The sequence below is a fragment of the Rhineura floridana genome, chromosome 21, assembly GCF_030035675.1.
Source record: "Rhineura floridana isolate rRhiFlo1 chromosome 21, rRhiFlo1.hap2, whole genome shotgun sequence".
Lineage (NCBI taxonomy): Eukaryota > Metazoa > Chordata > Lepidosauria > Squamata > Rhineuridae > Rhineura > Rhineura floridana.
In genome coordinates this window covers 18081649-18100224 of record NC_084500.1, presented here as the reverse complement: position 1 = coordinate 18100224, position 18576 = coordinate 18081649, and the positions used below count along the sequence as shown (strand labels likewise).

At 49.3% G+C, this 18576-nt stretch overlaps 2 protein-coding genes across 6 annotated transcripts in view; one reads left to right on the top strand and one right to left on the bottom strand.

Annotated features, from left to right (window-relative positions):
• Nucleotides 1-6243, top strand: part of SPECC1 (sperm antigen with calponin homology and coiled-coil domains 1) — a 124318-nt gene extending 118075 nt beyond the window's left edge. For all 5 annotated transcript variants that reach the window (XM_061605237.1, XM_061605239.1, XM_061605236.1 and 2 more), the window contains one exon: nt 1520-6243. In XM_061605237.1, coding sequence (XP_061461221.1) covers nt 1520-1609 — 90 coding nt within the window. In that variant the 3' untranslated portion in view covers nt 1610-6243. The remainder of the gene's footprint in view (nt 1-1519) is intronic.
• The window catches only part of ZSWIM7 (zinc finger SWIM-type containing 7), a 67143-nt gene that overhangs the window by 15476 nt on the left and 33091 nt on the right, over nt 1-18576 (bottom strand). The window contains exon 6 of the mRNA XM_061605253.1: nt 11344-11489. Coding sequence (XP_061461237.1) covers nt 11344-11489 — 146 coding nt within the window. The remainder of the gene's footprint in view (nt 1-11343; nt 11490-18576) is intronic.

The following is an 18576-nucleotide window of genomic DNA, read 5'->3' as shown; positions in this document are numbered from 1 at the left end:
CTCGCAGCCGTACATACCAGTGCTGCGGTGCAGAGGTGTGAAAGAACATGTGGCAACAAGCTGGAATGCGGCAAGCTGGCTTGCCTTTTTTCTCTTTCTGAACCAGAGAGCAGGAGGAGGGCCCTGGAAGACTTACAAAGAGCTTTGAGAGTTACAGTTTGTGAAAAGTTGTTTGCCCAAACGCACAGCTCCAAGTAATGTTTTGTGCACCCAAACACACAGCACCAACTTATTTATTTATTTATTTTTAAGAGCATTTTGGTACCCTTTAGAGTCCTCTCTCATCAACCCTAGAATCTAGCAGGGAACTCTGTGTATTGAAGACCACCTTGGGACTAGACATGCACATTATCATCTGGCCTTGGATGCAACAGTAAAATGGAAGCTCCAGATTCAGGGGCAGTCTATCCCTAAATATCAGCTGCTGGGGAGCAACTGCGAGGGAGGTCTACTGCCCTCCCATCCTGCTTTGCGAGCTTACTTTTAGGGCATCTGATTGGTTCCTGGGGGAAACGGGGATGCTGAACTAGGATAAGACTTTGGATTGATTCAGCCGTAGCACTCCTCTTAAGATCCTCCTCCATCTCAGGGAGGTTTGGGGTGATGGTGGCTCTGTCTCTTGCTTCTCCCTCTGCCAACTCTCCAGAGCCTTGTAGCCAGCTGGAAATTACCCTTCCTCGCACAAATATGTAGCCGCCTGTTCGCCAAACCTCCCCATTGCTGTACGCCCCACCGCTGGGCCCTCCAAAGCTGTTCCTTGTCAGCCTTGCGAATCTTCCCAAACATCACATTGGATCAAAAGCGCTCACCGCTGTCTCCCTCCCCCACTCCCCAGCGTCCCTCAAACAGAACCTTTGATTCGTGTTTTTAAATCCCTTTCTTTAAAAAAAGGTTTACGGCAGGGATTGAATTATGGCTTGGGTGCCACTTGCTCCTTGAAAGCCTCGCCAGCAGTCAGCACCCCCCCACCACACACATCTCTGCTAGAGGAGGAGAAGCAAAAGGCGTCACGTTCTGCAGAGCTCAGACGTGTAAGGTCCGGCATGCCACGATCAGAGAGCCACTAGAAGCTCCGGAAGGCCGGGGGAGGGGGGAAACATCAGCCCAAGCCCTCTGTGGCTGGCACCTTCCTAAATGCTGTGACGGGGCATCCCCAGTGGGGCCATCTATTCAGCTCAGTTCTGCTCAGAGTAGACCCCTGGAAATGAATGGGCCTCAGTGAGCTATGTCCTTTAATCTCAGTGGGTCTGCTCCCAGTAGCACTGAATGAAATCCACAGGGTTATTAAGACTTTAAGTAAGTAAATAATCCAACATATTTTATTTTTAGGGGATGGGTTTGCGGTAGAAGGAGAGTTCACCTGCGGCGTCTCTCTCTGAACTGTCATAGAGGGCGGAATGACCTGCCAGTGGTCCCCACTGCAGCAAAAGTGCTTTGTGTTTCCTGCTTAAGCGTCCTCTTTTCCCCTCTTCCTCACCCTCCCCACCAGTTCTACTAATGCCCTCATCCCTCCCCGCAGGAGCTCAGTGAGATCATGTACACGGACCGCCCTGACTGGCAGAGCGTGATGCAGTACGTGGCCCAGATCTATAAATACTTTGAGACTTGAGTTCCGGAGCCGAGCAGAGGAGGAGGAGGAGGAAGAAGAAGGCATTTGAAGAACACCATGCAAAGCACTTGATCACTTTAAAGCAAAAAGAATCTCTTTCTCTCTCTCTGTTCCTGCTCTCCTGAGGCTCCCAGCGGACATTTCTTGTGCCTCTCTCCATGCAGCCCTGGCTGTGCTCTTAAGATGCAACTGGGAGTGGGTGGGTGAGGGGCTCTGCTGTTTGTGAGGCCAATGGCTCCCTCCCTGCTTGACAGTGCCAAATAGACTTCTTCCCCCCACGACTCCTGTGAATCCCTTGTCATCGGTCAAATTGTTGGCGGCCTTGCTAATAGTTCCACGGTCTGCCAGGGCAGTAGCGGTCACTGCTTTTTTTCGTCTTTGATTTCACAGCAGCACCCTGGTGGTGGCTTCCCCTAAACCCCACCACCACTACAGGCCCCACTGGGGAAAAAACACCTCCCTCCAGCCTTGTGGGTGGAGCCGTCAGAACCGCTCCCCCCCCCGACACACAAAGGTCAGGTGCAAACAATAATGTGGATCCTGGATGAAGGCCGGTTAGAGGGGCGACTGTTGAAGAGCATTGCCCCACACTGAAGCTGGTGACTGCAGGGCATCATAGTTAATGGGACTGCGTTGCTTGGTTGAACCAGCCCACCAATCACCAGCGGGGGCGCCATGGAGAGCTACCCCCTCTTGCAGGGACTGGCCATTTTTACACCCGCCCCCTCCGCAGGCCTTCAGGGAATGTTCGGTTGTTGCACTGTTTATGTACATGGACAAGCAAATGTGGCATCCAGCTCTGCAGGCACCAATAGCTATCTTGGGGAAGGAGGAGAGGAAGAGGCATGTTGGTAGTTTTTTGGGGGCGGGGAGGGGGAATGACTTTCGTGGGCAACGGATTTTGAAAGCAGTGTGGGCTTGCAAAAACAAAATCCTTTCTTGTCCTGCCTGCACTTTTCCCAGCTGTGCCGTGCCGATGAGACATTCCCCAGCTCGAGATCGTCCCATCCAAGCAGGCACAGAGACAGGGTAAAAGCATTACCTGCTGAATTTCCGCCAGCTGTGCACTGGTTGAGTGCAGGAGCCCTTCCAAGGGAGAAAGAAAAGAACTGGCAAGCCTCGGGGGGGGGGTGTCTTTGCAAGTTAAAGTGATAGTGAAAATAACCGTCTCGCTCATGTGGGCTCTTTCAGGTCTAATTAACAAGTGGAGTCTCATTGTGGCAGATTTTATTTGGTGTCAAAGTCCGCATCCCTGGAGGACCCTGAAACTTCTGAGCGAAGCCACTGAGTCAAGGACGGAGGGCTCCTCTGCAAGGTTTTCAGTGCTCTTTAGGTGTGGGCCCTGTGGGTAAAAGCTGGGCTGAGCAGTGCTGAACACATCGGCCTTAGCCAGCCCCGTTTCGAAATGTCTCTGAAGGCCGTCACAAAGCAGCTTGGGCAGGCATCGGGGCATTTCAAGGCCTCCAGTTCCCAGAAGTGCGTGCCACTTGCCTGGGTTCGGTACAGCCTCTTCCATGCCACTTTGGTATGAATCACCGGCTCCTCTCTGAGACTCAGGAGGAAAAGCCTGCCACAGGGGCACTGTGCGTGGGCAGTATGGCCCTTGGGAGCGCCCTTTTTCCCCCTGGGAGATGCTGTTAGAGGAAGGCTTCCTTTCCATGTGTGTAGCCCCGAGGCCTCGTGAGCAGATATTTACACACCTCTGATTCATTTCTGCTGCGCCATCCCCTGCCATGGGGCACCAGAGGGGTGTGTGGGGCACCCCATTGAAAGATCCCGGAGGGTTGGATGATAGCCTGCTCACCCAAAATATCCCCACATCTGCTAGGCTTGTTTCCGTCCCACCCCTCTGCTTCAAAGGTGCCAAATAATTGTTTAAAACTATTTGCTTTTCAAAATGAGGAGGCCTGAGTTTCTGTCTCCTCCTCCCAGCCTAATTTTTTTTTTGTAAGTAATAATCTTCCTACCCACTTGTGATCTCAGTTTGCGCTGGTTGGGAGTGTTCTCCCATTATTAGGTTTTGACACACCACCCCTCCCCGGCAGCTGTGAAGAGAAGGCTTCAGGCAGACCTGGTGCAAGGTTCAGTTTGTGGTGTGAACTGAGCGCTTTTTGATGTCAGGTGCTAGTCCCTGTGGTCCCTGTCAGAAATCTGTAGGCCTTCAGCTAGTGTCTGTCTGGCATTCAGATCTTTCTGGAATTGCTTGCCACCTCTGTGGAAAACTCAGTTAGGTCAAAGGAGCTTACAAATTCTTGTCACCTTTTTCATTGGTCAAACAGACCTTTATTTGGGAGATAAGGGAGGAAACTGAGTCCCCAAGGCCCAGGATAAAGAGGGTTCTTTTGGAGAGTTGTGTCTGGTGCTTGTCTGTAGTCATGTCTACACCTAGAGAGAGAAGCTGGCCCATGGACTCCAGGAGGTAGCCAAGGCAGTGCCCTCCGGACGTTGTGGGTCACCAGCCCCCAGCAGACAGTGTGGCCAATGGTCAGGGTTGATGATGAAAGCTGCAGTCCAGCATCCTCGGGAGGGCACCATGCTCACAATCCCCAATATCGCAGTCCCCCAATCGGTGGGGGGAAGACTTTTTGTGCACATTTTGGCAAGGTCCCACCTCACGAGAAGATCTCTTGTCATCCAAGTGAGCAAACGTAAGGTGGACGGTGGCAAAAAGTCTGAGGTGGTTCTTTCAGGGCATGTTCCTCCCATTTCATCTCAACTGTGCCCTCAGAAATGCTCCTTGTCAACAGTGGTTGGGAAACCCTGGTGGGGGTGTGTGAGAGAGAGATGCCTACAAGGTTAGCATTTCTAGGCCATTGAGTCCCTAGATGTTGTCCAGATGTTGGGCTTGCCTCAGAAATATGTGTTACCTCCAGTGTTGTTTTTTTTGGAGGGGTGGCAGTGGTGGCTGGTCAGGGGAATCCACTCTGGCTTTTAGTCTGAACTTTCAAGGATCTGTCCAGAGTGTTGAGATGGTTTCAACACCATGAAAGTCCGGATGAATACCCAGAATGGATTCTGCTGCCCCACTGACATGGAGCCCCCCAGCTGGCCACTTGCTGTTTGGCTTTGCTCTGCACATCAGTGAATGCAATAGAGGAAGGAGAGGCGAGAAGAGAAGATGGGGGAAGTTAGCGAGGGTGCGAGTTTGGTCGTCTGTTGTCCCGAAGGTCCCGTTTGGTTTTTGTCTCCAGAAAGGGGGAGGGAAGTTGAGTGTTAGGGGGTCTGCAAGGAAATGGAAAAGAGAGTCATCTCAGAAGACGCAAACGCAAAGCATGCAAAGAGGTGGGTTTGCATGCGCAACCGATGTGAGGGGAGCAAAGAGGGCTGCGAGGTGTGGGAGCTTTGCCAGGTGGGAAGTCTCTGTCGGTGTCGTTCGGTTTTGCCCGTCACACCAAGCTGCGCCGTTGAAAGGAAGCCTGGGCAGATTCCATGGCACCAGAGACCACGCCAGCCTCCTCCCTGCTGCAAGTCTCTCCAGTCCTAGAATCGTAAGGGAACGTTTGTAGGGGCAGGTTCAGAATCCACTTTCCCCATTCCTGAACGTTGGAAAACTGGACTTCAGGTTGTTGTCCATCCTACCCCCAATTCTGCCCAAGTTTACCGGCAGTCATGTTTCCTTAGGAGCCCCATCCCCTTTGGGGCCTTCCTCCTCCTAAGCCGAAGTTCAACCAGTTCTGAGGACAGCTGGGGTGATGGTCAGCTGAACCCCCTCAGTTTGTAGCCGCTGAAATGCCATCGCATTTCAAGGCTCTTTCTCCCTGCAGGACTTTGCCATTCCCTCCCCCTGGTTTCACCACCTTCCTCCAACACATGAATTTTGCATGCATTCATGTAGGACTTACTTTTCAGGGGCCAGTGATCTCCATCCAAGTCCTGCCGCCTGCCCCTTCCCTCTACTCCAGAGGTCAGCAGATGTTCTCCCTTGTTGCTCGGTCCTCCCAAAACTGCTAGTTTCTGCACACACCCCTTTTCCCCACACAATTCATCCTTGACGTAGGAACATCAGGTTGCGTGACTGTGTCGTCCCGGGACAAGAACATCTGTGGCCTTCCGGATGTTGCTGGACTCCCATGTCTCATCATTCCACCTACAAGATCTGGAGGACCTCTGGTGGCCCATCCCTGTTGCTTAAAAGCCCACAGAGGAGACATCCTCTGAACATGTCTTATAACTGGATCTGTTGGTGTCTTCAGGTGCTAATGAACTTTCCAAAATACCGTTGATCGATTCCTGCTGGCCGTGAGTGAACGTTTGAGTCCTTTCCTCACACCTCTGCTTGTTAACGTATTTTGGGAGAGCTAGCAGAGTCTGGGTTTCTCCCCTCCCATTAACTTGCGCAGGTGCCAACTTCTGCCAGGCAATGTTTTTTCTTCCTTTGCAAGCGTTCGTTTATAAAAACTGGACATCTCTGTTGACACGGGATGAACCGCCGAGAATCTGCACCGCCGTCCGGTCAGAGACGAAACTGTCTTATTTATACCAAGAGCACACTAGAATGTAGAGACAGTATGAGGCATTCGGTCGAGGTTTTCGATGGGCTATTACCGACTGTTTTTATTTAAGAAGATTAATGTTATTGAAGCATTTGAGGCAGGGTCTGCATAATATTTCTAATAAATTCCTTTTGTTTCTGAGGCTGGCTGGTTGTTGTGGCGGCGCTCTTGACGTGCTCCTGGTCAGCATCCTGTGGTCCCAGAGGCGTACCAAAAGGCAAGGGGGGTTCCACCTTTTTAGACTTTGGACCCCCATTGTAACAGAGGAAACTGCCTTGTCCCGAGTCAGACCATTGGGACAGCTTTGTAGCTCAGCATTGTCCACACTGGCTGGCAGCAGCTCTCCAGGGTTTCAGACGGGGACAGTGAACTTGGGGCCTTCGACATGCAAAGCAAGGAAAGGCCCCAGGCCCATATCTGGCCCCAACATGCCATGCGACGACCACTTTTTAAATCTCTATGGTGTACATCCATTTCTCTCCTTTGCAGATGTCTTGTTCTCCTCTTGTCCGCTCTCCAGTTTTTGAACCCTCTTCCCTCCTGCCCCATTTCTCTTTCTCCTGACTCTTCTCCTTCTCTTTCCATTTCCCCCCTTCCCTCTTGACCTTGTTTATTTCAAAGCATCTTTGCCCTGCTCTGCAGCCGACGAGGGCCCCACAGCAGTGTATGTAACGCCATTTAAAACAACAACAACACAGTCCCCACCCACAGCCTTACAATCTAAAACTCATGACACAAAAGGAAAGGAGGACGAGAGGAAAAGGAGCACATGCAGGCAGAAATTCTCGAAGTTACACTAGCTCCTGGTCTGATGTTTCTCAGATCAAAGGATTTAATGGCCTTTTTGTACCTCTCGTGTATTTTAAAAGAGCTCCGGAATTCTGATACATTCTTCAAGATAATCAGATACCATGGGTTGTAGCCAACAAAGATTGACTCAGAGTAGACCCATTGAACTTAATGACCCAAGTTAGTCATGTCCATTATTTTGAGTGGGTTTACCCTGAGTATGACACCACTAGGCCACGGGTAGAATCATAGAGTTGGAAGGGGCCTATAAGGCCATTGAGTCCAACCTCCTGCTCAATGCAGGAATCCAAATGAAAGCATACTATAGGATAGGTAGCCTGTGGCCATCCAGATGTTGCTGGGCTATAACTCCCATCATCCCTGACCACTGGCATTGCTGGATTCTCAGGCTGATAAGAGCTGGAGCTCAAAAATATCTGGAGGACAATATTTTCGCTATCCCTGCTCAAGATGCTCCAAGAAACCAAGTCTAGCCCGAAGTAAGTCCCACTGAGTCAGATGGGACTTAACTCCCAGGTAAGTGTGTACAGGATTACAGCCTTAAGAATGGTCAAAAGATTTCACGCACATGTTATTCATTTATAATATTTCTAACCCACCTTTCAGCATAACAAATCTCAGGGCAGGATACAATACAATTAAAACACATCCAAATTAAATAACCACATTTTTTTTAATCCAACGAATCACAGGAGCAAAGGAGGCATATGACATCATTTTGTTGTCATTCTTACAACAACCCTATAAGGTAAGTCAGTATTCTTGCTGTCTATCGCAGATGCAGAGCCAAGGCGCTCGGGTTGCATGTGTGTGTGTGATTTGTCAACAAACCAAAGGAGAATTAAAAAAAAACTCCAGAACAAAACACAAATTGGGTAGAGAGAAAAGTGGAAATTCTGTGAGCAACTAAAATCTTACGGGGGGGGGCGATATCACACTTTAATAAGACAAATTAAAACAATACATCCGTGTACATAACTCATCAATAAATTCCTGTGACAAATGATGATCAATACAAAAAGAAAAGCCTTGTGTTCAAAGGGGTTTTGTTAAAGTCCGCAACTGCCTCTTCGCTCAGTGCCGATAAAGTTTAGAGTCCAATCTAAAAAAAAGAGAAGGAAACTGCAAAGAAGCCAAACGCGTTACGGCAAGTCTGGCCTCTTAGTCAATGTGCTTGAGTGTTATGGTCAGATTGCCACTCCCTATTTAATAACAGTTGAGCTGTTGTAAACGTTTTCAGTAACGCTGATGTGAAGGCTTGTAGTGGCCAGCGGCTGATGCATCTAAAAAATAATTCTGCAAGATGCCCCCAATGAGATGTGATTAGGCGGCGCTCCCACAACTGGTTGCTTATATTGCGTGTGATTTGCCTGCAAGCAACTGATGTGCCAGATTCCAGTGGTGGTGTTGGGGTGTTTGTCAGTCAGTTGCCATCCTGCATCATCAGTTCTCTTGGTCGTGCTACAGTGTGACCACGAATAGCTGTTGATGACCTCCATACATTTTTTCTTAAGCTGATTTGTTTATTTTCTGATGGCAGGGGTGGGGGTGGTGGAGGGGATCTCAGGCCGTACTAAATCTTCATATGACAATATCCCTGTTGTTGCCCAGAAGGCAACCTGTTTCTCGGTGGAAAAGAGGAAATTCTAATCACTGTCTAATCAGTACAGTCTCGGGGTGTCATTTGCACAGCCACCAAAAGTGGCTGATGTCCCCACTGCCCCTCCAAGAAATTCCACTATCACTGCCTGTAATCTTCATCGTTTGAACAACTCAAAACACTCTCAGCCTAGTTGGGGCGTCTCAGTGTCCACATTTCTGCATCGTTCATGGTGCTGATTTAAGAACATCTGAAGGTTGAAAAACACTGCCTTATATTGAGTCAGACCAGACTCAATATTGTCTACACTGACTGGCAAGAGCTCTCCGCTGTTGCAGGCAGGGAGTCCTACCTGGAAAGAGCGGTGGGGGAGAAATGTGATTCAGTCTGCATCTGAAGGCAACTTCTCTGACTTTTGCAAGGCACTTCTCTAGCCAAGGCATGTGTACAGAAATACACGTACTAGGGGAAAGTGTGCGTTAAAATGCACTTCTTTGTGAAAATGAGAGCCAGTGTGGTGTCGTTAAGAGTGTTGGACTACGACCCGGGAGAGCAGGGTTCGAATCCCCCCACAGCCATGACGCTCACTGGGTGACCTTGGGCCAGTCACTGCCTCTCAGCCTCAGAGGAAGGCAATGGGAAACCCCCTCTGAACACCGCTTGCCATGAAAACCCTCTTTGTAGGGTCGCCATAAGTCGGGATCGACTTGGAGGCAGCCCATTTCATTACGTCATTTGTGAAAACAGCATCTAAAAATGCATTTTATTATAGAAAACAGGTTTGCAAAACAATGGTATATGAAGGAAAATTGCATAGAAAGATATGCATGTTGGCAGAAATTTGCACTAAAAGGCTGCTGGATTTTCATGAGGACTTTTTTAAAAAATTGCAAATAGATGTGGAGAACCAAACTTGAGAGTGAACAAAGGCGAAATGGAAAGCAATTCACTCTTCCCTGCCCGGAAATGCCAGGGACTGAACGGGGGGCCTTCTGTATGCAAAGTGGGTGCTCTGCCATTGAGCTGGGCGCCTTCCCTGTGTGAAAGATGAATCGGTGGTGATTTGCAGCCATGACTCCGGTGCTGCTAGGGGAGGGTCTTGTTCCCTCTTTGCCAGGACCTCTTCCCGCTGCTGCTTCATCATTGCAGAAAACCGAGGAAAGGAATATGAGAGAGGCTTTGCACTCTGTGTGTGTGTGTGTTTAGAGACAGAAGGAGAGGGGGGTGCAATCTGAACCACCACTGCAAATGAGCCTCATCACCCAATCTAATAGTACGCTAAGAAACGATCTTGGTGTGCACCCTGCTGTGATTCCAACATTTCATAACGGAAAAAACAGGCTTGCTTTTTTTTTTTTTTTACAAAACAAATCTTTAAAATATAAGTCCAAATCTCCCATAGTACCCCCCCCCATGTTTCTGAGAAGCCCCCAAGCAGGGCTTTGAAGACAGCTGCTCTCTCTCTCTGGCTCTCACTCCCTAGGAATGGGCCCAGAGGTAGACTGCTTTGACACAGGCAGCTATCATGGCTGCTGCTGAGAACGGTAGAACAGCCTGGCTTCTGGATCAGACCAGCACCTTGTCCTCACAGTGGCCAACCAGATTCCCAAATGGGAAGCCCACGGGCAGGGCCTTCATGCAACAGCAACTCTTCCCACTTGTGATCCCCAGCAACTGGCATTCAGAAACAGCCTGCCTCCGACAGTGGAGGGAGAACACAGCAATGGAGCTGGTAGCCACAGATAGTCTGATCCTCCATGAATTTGCCTAATCCTTTAAAGCCACTCAGACTGGTTGCCATCACCATAACTTGTGCCAGTGAGTTCCATAAATTAATTCTGAGTTGTGTGGTGTGTCTTGGAACACCAGTTGCTGGGGGATCACAAGTCAGGAGTCCAAAATACCTGGAGGGCACCAGGTTGGGCGGGACTAATCTAACCACTATAACATACTGGCTCCCAGAGCTATTGGGAGGACACTGGCTGCTGTTTTCTCTCGGCCAGTGAGGAGCACAGGGACAAGAGAGGCGAGACGCCAACAAATCCAACTGCACCCCCCCTCAATAGTAACCTTCCTAATCTTGGGGCCTCTGAGCCTTGGCAAAACGGAGAAGGGGAGGAGAGAATCACCAGCTGGGGCTTATCGACTGGCCTTCAACCCAGAGATCGCTATATACAGAGTGCTGCCGCCACAAAGGGAGAAACCTGTTCTGGGATTGAAAATTTCAATGAAAAGCAGATTATAAATACTTAAATAAAAATTACAATATATGGGAGAGGAGGAGGTGACTTTTACTGGAAGGGATTACAATCTTCCAGTGGTGGCTGGTGCCAGTTGGGACTGGTGGAGCAGAAGGCAGGGAGCCCAAATGATAATTGGGGCCAGAGCCCGTGACAGGCATGGCCAACAAAATTCTAGTTGTCCCCATCGTCTTCCCTACTGAGTTCTCCGAGGGCTGAGGCTGAGGAGGAGGAGGAATCTGACAGCCAGGGCCGCCCCCTGAACTGGTTGTAAGAAAGAAGGCAGGCAGGTGAGGCCTGGCTGAGGGGCAGACGGAGGTTGGTGGGACGGTGCCCCACATGCCCTCGTGGACCACCTTCCCCTGCAATCTGCTGAGCAGGCAAAAAGCAGACTCCCGGGACAGACAGCAATAGATAGGAAGGATTCGGCCAACGGTGGAGCGGGCCAGAGTTTTGCACCACCTTGGGCAGGTTCTGTTCCAACCTGTGGGGCTCCCAGGCGCCAGGAATCCCAAATAAATTGGCAGCAGTTACTGGTGCTTACATAACATAAACTGGTTTGCCTCTTCTAGGCATATAGAGAAAGCTCACATTTCAGTGGGTTTTCTTCTTAAGGGTTGGAAATGCACACCATTCAGGGCAGGAGACACATTGCACCATCTTCTTGAGTGGAACATGTTGATCTGTCTTCGGTCATCCAGGCAGCAATCTGTCCACTCGATGGCTTCTAACGTTACCTGTGGCACCAAATGACAAAACAAATTTGCATGACTGCACTGTGTCAGGAATTCTCAACTGCTGCTGTGAGGAGAGAACAGTTAATAGCCAATAAGAAATATATACATTACTTTTGGTTTGAGCATGAGCTTTTTTTCTGTCAGTGCAGAGATGCAACAGGCACCCTCCTCTGAACATGGATAATTCTGATGCATCTCTGCACTGAGACGACTAAATGATCCAGTGGCGCCCAATGTGAAGGCACAACAGGAACTACCTGCCTGCCAGTAGCAGAGACTGATTCAGAAGAAGGAAAGCTAGAACAGTGAATCACATGGAGGCACAATAGGAACCCCCTTTTTAATAGCCTTGGCTGGTAATTTCTGCTGTCTTATCTGATTGCTCCCACTGCAGAGGGATGAAGCAGAATGACCCACTTATCTGAGGAGGGTGCCCGTTAGATCTCTGCTCCAGGCTCACCTACTTCTTAAAATTGGAAACTGTTCTCAGGCCAGTGATTTAGGCAGGTGGGCCTTTTATGTGGTGGCTGCCTTTCTCTGGAATTGCCTAGTGGTCAGGGTGTCAGGCTAAGGCCTGGGGGAGGCCAGGCTTCAAATCCCCACACAGCCACATGAAGCTCACTGCGTGGCCTTGGGCCAGTCACTGTCTCTCAGCCTAACCTACCTCACAGGGTTGTTGTGAGGCTCAAATGAAGAGGGGAGAACAATGTACTCCAGCTTGAGCTTCTTGGAAGGGTTAGGGTTAGGTCTTTGTACCGTGTTGCGAGAATGTTCTTTTATTTATTTATTTGATTTATATCCTGCCCTTCCAGCAGGAAGAAAGATGACTCTGAACCAACCTAAGAAGCAGAGATGCTCCAGGCCTAGTTGTGTGTGTGTGTGTGTGTTGGCAGTGGCATGCAGTCTGCACCCTCTTTCTGTCTGCATGATCCAGAGGAAAACAGCTCTAGCTCCCTGTGCCCCCTCCGCTCCCTCGTAAGACTACTCAGACATATTTCCTGCTAAACTGACATGTGACTCATCCTTAAGACAGTTCTTCAGGCCAGTTGGTATGTCTGGGAAATCCAAGCCAGGCTGTTTGCTGGAGAAGCAGCGGAGTGCAACGGTTACAGCCTTGGCCCAGGGACAGCCAACTTCAAAACCTCAGTTACCCACGAAGCTCTCCAAGTGGCCCAGTTGCCATTGCTCAGCTAGACACACCTACCTCGCAGGGTTGTGAGGGGAGGGGACCCCAGGCCCAGGGGGTGAATGTGGCCCACCAGGCCTCTCTGTCTGGCCCCCTGGACTCAACCCCTCACTGGCCCTCCTTTGCAACCTCCTTGAGCATTTTGCCTGGCTGGAAATGTGTCCTTGAACTCTGATCAGGCCTCTTACGCACCTGGATGGAGAGGTGTCCCATTTTTGCATGGGTGGAATGTACTACACTATGCAAAGATAAGAATCATGTCTATCGCTCTGCCCACTTTCCATCTCTGGCCCCGCCCCCCACCAGCATGCCCCTCCCCCACAGAGGGTTACTCGCAAGGAAATGCAGCCCTCGAGCTGTAAAAAGTGTAGCCATTTCTGAGCTCCTTGGCAGAACAGCAGGATAGAAAATCTAATAAATAAATGCAATACTTGGGAAAGATAACTATCAAATTTTAAGGAGAAGAATGGGTGCTCTTGATGGAGGAGACTAAGGGTCCACCCAGCTCAACATTTTGATTCCAGCAGGGGGCCATGCAAATATCTCTAGGAAGCTCTCAATCTCTGGGTAGATTGCACTGTAATATGGAAGTTCCATTCAGGTGGCCTGGCTAAAAGTCACTGATGGACCTCTCCCCCCCCTCCATGCTTCTAATTCTTCACCGCAAACAGCTGTTGTCAACTTCCACAGGCAGGAGTTGACATCTCGACTTTCTGGACATCCACAGTTAAACTGGTAGTTTTCCTCCCCCTGTGTCAAAGTGGCAGCCAACAAAAGCCGCGGCCTCATTGGATGAGAAACGTGCCGAGCGCAGCTGCACATTGAAGGAGAACCACAAACGAACGCTTTTGTTCAGCAGGGTCAGGCCAGCACTCTTTTTGCACAGTCACTCCTCTGCACGTTTTTGAAGAGTTTCGTTTGTTCCATTTTGTGCCAGCTGTGCAAAAGGCCGACGTTTCCAGAGTGGGGAAACCACACTGATGGGAACGAGGCAGCTTGCAAAGCTCTCATCTCCCCAAAGAGGGCCTGACTCACAGCCTTCCCCAACCCGGCGCCCTCCAGATGTATGGGATTCTCTTCCGCCTCAGCCGACGCTGGGAGTTGCAGTTCAGGACATCTGGATGGCACCAGGCTATCAAAGGCCACTCTGATCCAGTGATGGAGACCTTGTGGCCCTGCAGATGTTGTTGGACTCCAACTCCCATCAGCCCCAGTCAGCAGGGCCAACAGCCAGGGATGATGGGAGTTGGGAGCCCAGAAGCAACTGACTCTATGAACTCTGGCCAGCTCCTTCCCATTCAAGACTCTCCTGATTTGATAAACGGCATCTGCAATACGCACTCTTGTTGGGGAGGGGAAGGGAATAACGCGGTGCAAATTAATTCATAATGTTTGCAAGCAAATGAGAAGTCAAACCGCTTGTGTAATCATTGCCTTCCTTCCCCATCCAGTTTGCTGAAACTCTGGGCTTTCCCCCAGGGATCGACTGCAAGTGGGAATCTCCTCTAGCTGTGGATGCCATGTGGTTGCAGACCAAATGGCCATCTAGTCCAGCGGCCTGTTTGCCAGTGGGGCCCAGCCAGATGTCCTCAGGATGTATCTCTGGCTCTTTGACCTGGCAGATGATATTTAGAGGTAGACTGTGTCTCAATAGGGAGGCTCTATTTACCTGCAATGCCCAGTAGTCGCTTGAGAGGGCTAGCTTCCTTCACACACTTGCCTAAATCCCTAAAAATAAATACATTCAATAGCGGCCATCACATCTTTTTCTGTTATGACCAGCTGACAGCAAAGGTCACTAAAGACTGATACGGCACAATGCCAAATTGAAATCAGAGCAGCCAATAAAATCTATAGCAAACACAGCCTTATAACTGCACCACACGGAAACGTGCCCACAGGCAGGCAGGCAGGAAGACCAACTTTACCTTCAAAACAAAACCAATTAAGAGCAAGCCACTCTGACAGCAAATAGTCTCCACTGGCCTTGTGAAAGTGGCAAAGTGTCAAGAGCTTTCGCATCTTTTTAAAATGTCAATCTAATCAACTCGAATGTTTACCCAATTAATCAACTTGACCCAAAGCATCCACCCCTCTTGTAGGTTGATGGCCTCTTGTAGCCTTTTTTAAACGCTTGCTTAATCAACTCAAATGCTGACCCACTTAATCAACTGGATCCCCTGCCCCATTCCTCGACAGGTCACACCCTGAACAGCTAACAATCTTCCTTGGCCATTGTTCAGCAAAGGAATGAGCTGAAGGCAAACAACGCAGACGGAAGACTCCCCTCCCTGTTTCCATCCTGTCTTATTCATTCATTCCAGCAGCGTCTATCCACTGGGGCCCCCACTACCAAGTCCACCCTCATTACTAGGATCTGTGTCCTCCGAGCTGATCTTCAAACTATCGCTTCTGCAGAGTTGTGTGCAAAAACCCTTTGGGGGGTGTAAGTGTGTGTGTGAGTGAATCACTAGTTTCCAGAGAGCGCAAAAGAGAGAGTCACAATAAACCACATCTTTCTCTCCGATGACAAAAGGAGGAGGAAAAAAACAACAAGAATTGTGCTGTGATCTCCCTGGTGCTTTGGGGCGATTCACACCAAGTGCAATTGTTTGAAGATGGCAACATCCTGTGCGGAACATTAGTGCCGACGCTGCAGCCAGGCCCCACCAATCAAACTCTCACTGTCTCCTCAATACCAGTGCTTTTAGAGGGCCGGCCCTACCGTGAGACAGAGAGAAGTGGCTGCCTTATGTGGCAGATTCTGGGGGGAGGGGGGGCTGCGGCTGGGAGCTCTAGCTGGAGGAGAGACGCCTGTGTGGTACCACGCAGCCTGTCCTGCGCTCACCAAGCTAGGCTTCTGCCAGCGGAGGATGTCAGCCCATTGCCCGTGCGGTTGAAATAAGATTCAGCTGCCAGTTTGGCACTTTTAGGCAGGCAGTCTTCACTTTCAGCTGTTGCTCACGGACTGACGTGCCTCCTTACACGCTATGTTTGTGCATAAACCAGGGATGTGGAACCTCAGCCCCGGAGGCCAAAATGCAGCCCTCCAGGCCTCTCTCCCTAGCCTGCTGTGCAAAGGGAAAATGTATACCCTGCCCACTATGGCCCTAGAAGGGGATGCAGCCCCCTCGGGCTGGAAAAGGTTCCCCACCTGTGGCAGAAACCCTTCATGGCTGCACACATAGTTGCTGGCTCACAGGGCAACCGGTGACTGAAGGTGTGAACTAACCCGACTGAAGGACGGGAGGAAAATGTGCCCTGAAAGGCAACAGATTTGCATGTTCTACAGCAGAATGTTTGGCTGGGAGAGGACATCAGAAGAGCCCTGAGGCTGCTGGGTCAGGCCAAAGGGGGCCCATCTAGTCCAGCATCCTGTTCTCACAACGGCCAACCAGATGCCCTGATGGGAAGCCCACAAGCAGGACCCACACACAAGATCAACTCTCCCCTCATGCGGTTTCCAGGTATTCCATACTGTCTCTGACAATGGGGGGACAACACAGCCACCGTGGCTAGTAGCCATCGATAGCCTTCTCCTCCATGAATTTGTCTAGTTCTCTTTTCAAGCCATCCAAGTTGGTGGCCATCGCTGCCTCCTGTGGGAGCCAATTACTTGGAATTCCATACTCTGCCCTGCGTGAAGAAGTCCTTTTATTTTGTTCTGAATCTCCCGTCATTCAGCTTCATTGGGTGTCCACCGGTTCTAGACGATGAAGGGGAGGCATGCCTAGATGTCTGAAGGGCTGTCTCATGCAGAAGGCAATGAGCCTCTGTAGCGACAGAAGCAGGATTAGAACCAGTGGGCAGAAACTGCAAGGAAGTAGATTTCGGCTCAGGAGACCCTCCTCAGCAGCATTAGGAAATTGTTTTTGCAATTGTTTTTGACATGTATTTTTGTTCACTTTGTTGTAAGCTGCCTTGAGCACAATTTTATGTGGAAAGGCGGCATACAAATAAAAAGATGATGATAAGAGGCTGCACTGGGAGGCGGGAGGCTCTCTCCTTTGCTGGAGATATTTAAGCAGAGACTGGATGGGCATCTCTCAGGGATGCAGTTGTTGCAATTTTTCTGCAGCAGGTTGGACTAGATGACCTCTAAGATCTAAATCTAAAATTCCGCACCGGGCTGCTACTGGGAGGAAGGGCGGGATATAAATCTAATAAATAAATCCAATAAAAACCTAATAAATAAATAATAATAAAATTTGATGGTGTTATCCAGCATAGACCATCCACACATTCAAGGAAGTGCCAGATGATGCATGCAGTTTTCAGAAGCACATTTTTAGGGCTTGAGCTAGCTCAGAATCAAGGGGCCGACTAGTCCAGAATCCTGTCCCCCACAGTGGCCAATCAGAGGCCACCAGGAAACCCACATGCAGGGCATGAAGGCTATAGCCCACTCCCTCTGTAAGTCCCCAGTAACTGGTATGTGGTGATAGACTGCCTCTGAACTGGAGGCTCCCTCATAGCCCTCATGACTAGTAGCCATCAACAGGCCTCTTCTCCAGGATCAATGGACACTCATACGGTTACTAAGATTTTGTTAAGATTGGTTTTTCCTTGGAGTATCTATCATCTCAAGCTCCAAAGGCAGCCAAATACTCTATTCTGGCCCGGCTTAAAGATATAGATCTCCAACGCTCAATTACGGCAGCTACTTCAATATGCTCTCCTATCCATTTCGGTTTGACTTTTGAGCCGCTGATCCGTACTCCTTACTTGGATTTCCTTACTGTCCCTAAATACTGACTAGCCTTTACTAAGGCTAGATTTAATTGTTTGACTTCTGCACTATTATAAGGGAGATTTCGGGGCCTACCGTATGAAAATAGACTGTGCCCCTGCAATGCACAAGCCACTGAAACCCTTTCTCATGTTCTTTTTGACTGCCCATTATACATTATTGAATGTCTTAAATACATAACTCCTATCACAAAAAAGTTTTCACATAAGCCACTCGACGCTTTACTTCCTCATCTGTTGTCAGCCTCAAATAGAGATCTCACTTTATCTGTTGCCAAATTTATCTTTGCTGCCCAATCTATACGGGGGGAATTCTCCCCTCCCGACGAACCTGCTGCCTTTTTGTAATATCGTATATTGTATTATAGTTCCACTAGGATAGTTATTGTATTTTATTTGTATGTTTTGGGTCTATGACTGTAACAATAAAGATTGATTGATTGATACTAAGGTTTTGTTAACTGGGGCATCGCCCTAATTTAAACTCGTTTTCTTTTGCCTCTCCTTCCCGCAGCTTGGCTCGAGACGTATATGTGTTTTATTGTGTTCTCAATATTGTTTTAATCATGACAAAAATATTTGGCGACAAATGACGGCTGTCTTCTTTCTTGCCGGCTGTCTGTCTGTTACAAAATCGGAGTGATAAAACAGCAAGCCACTCTGAGAGGTTCTGCGGCATAAGAATGTTAAACAACGTTGAGTAAATAAATAAAATATCTGAATATTTTGGCCCTGAGCCTTTGGCCGCCAGCAGCATCAGAATCCTGATGAGGCCGAAGTGGGACATCTGCACATCCATTTCATATTTGCTGTTTTGCTGCTATTTGTCTGTGAACCAGCTTGGTGTTCCTTCTTGAAATGAAATGAGGTATGCAAATTCTATTAACAACAACAATAACAACGAAAACTACGGCAACACATTTCCGATTGGTAATTTTTAAATGATGCAAGTGTTCAGAGCCTACAAGGCCCTCCACCAGTGGCTGCCAGTGGCTCCATGTCAGTGAGGCAATGGGATCCGCTCTGGGTTTTAATCCGAACCTTCAAGAAGCCTTCAGCTCCTTAAAGGTTCGGACTAAAACCCAGAGTGAATTCCACTTCCCCACTGACATGGAGCTATGAGGCGCCGCTGCCACAAGAATATTATTACAT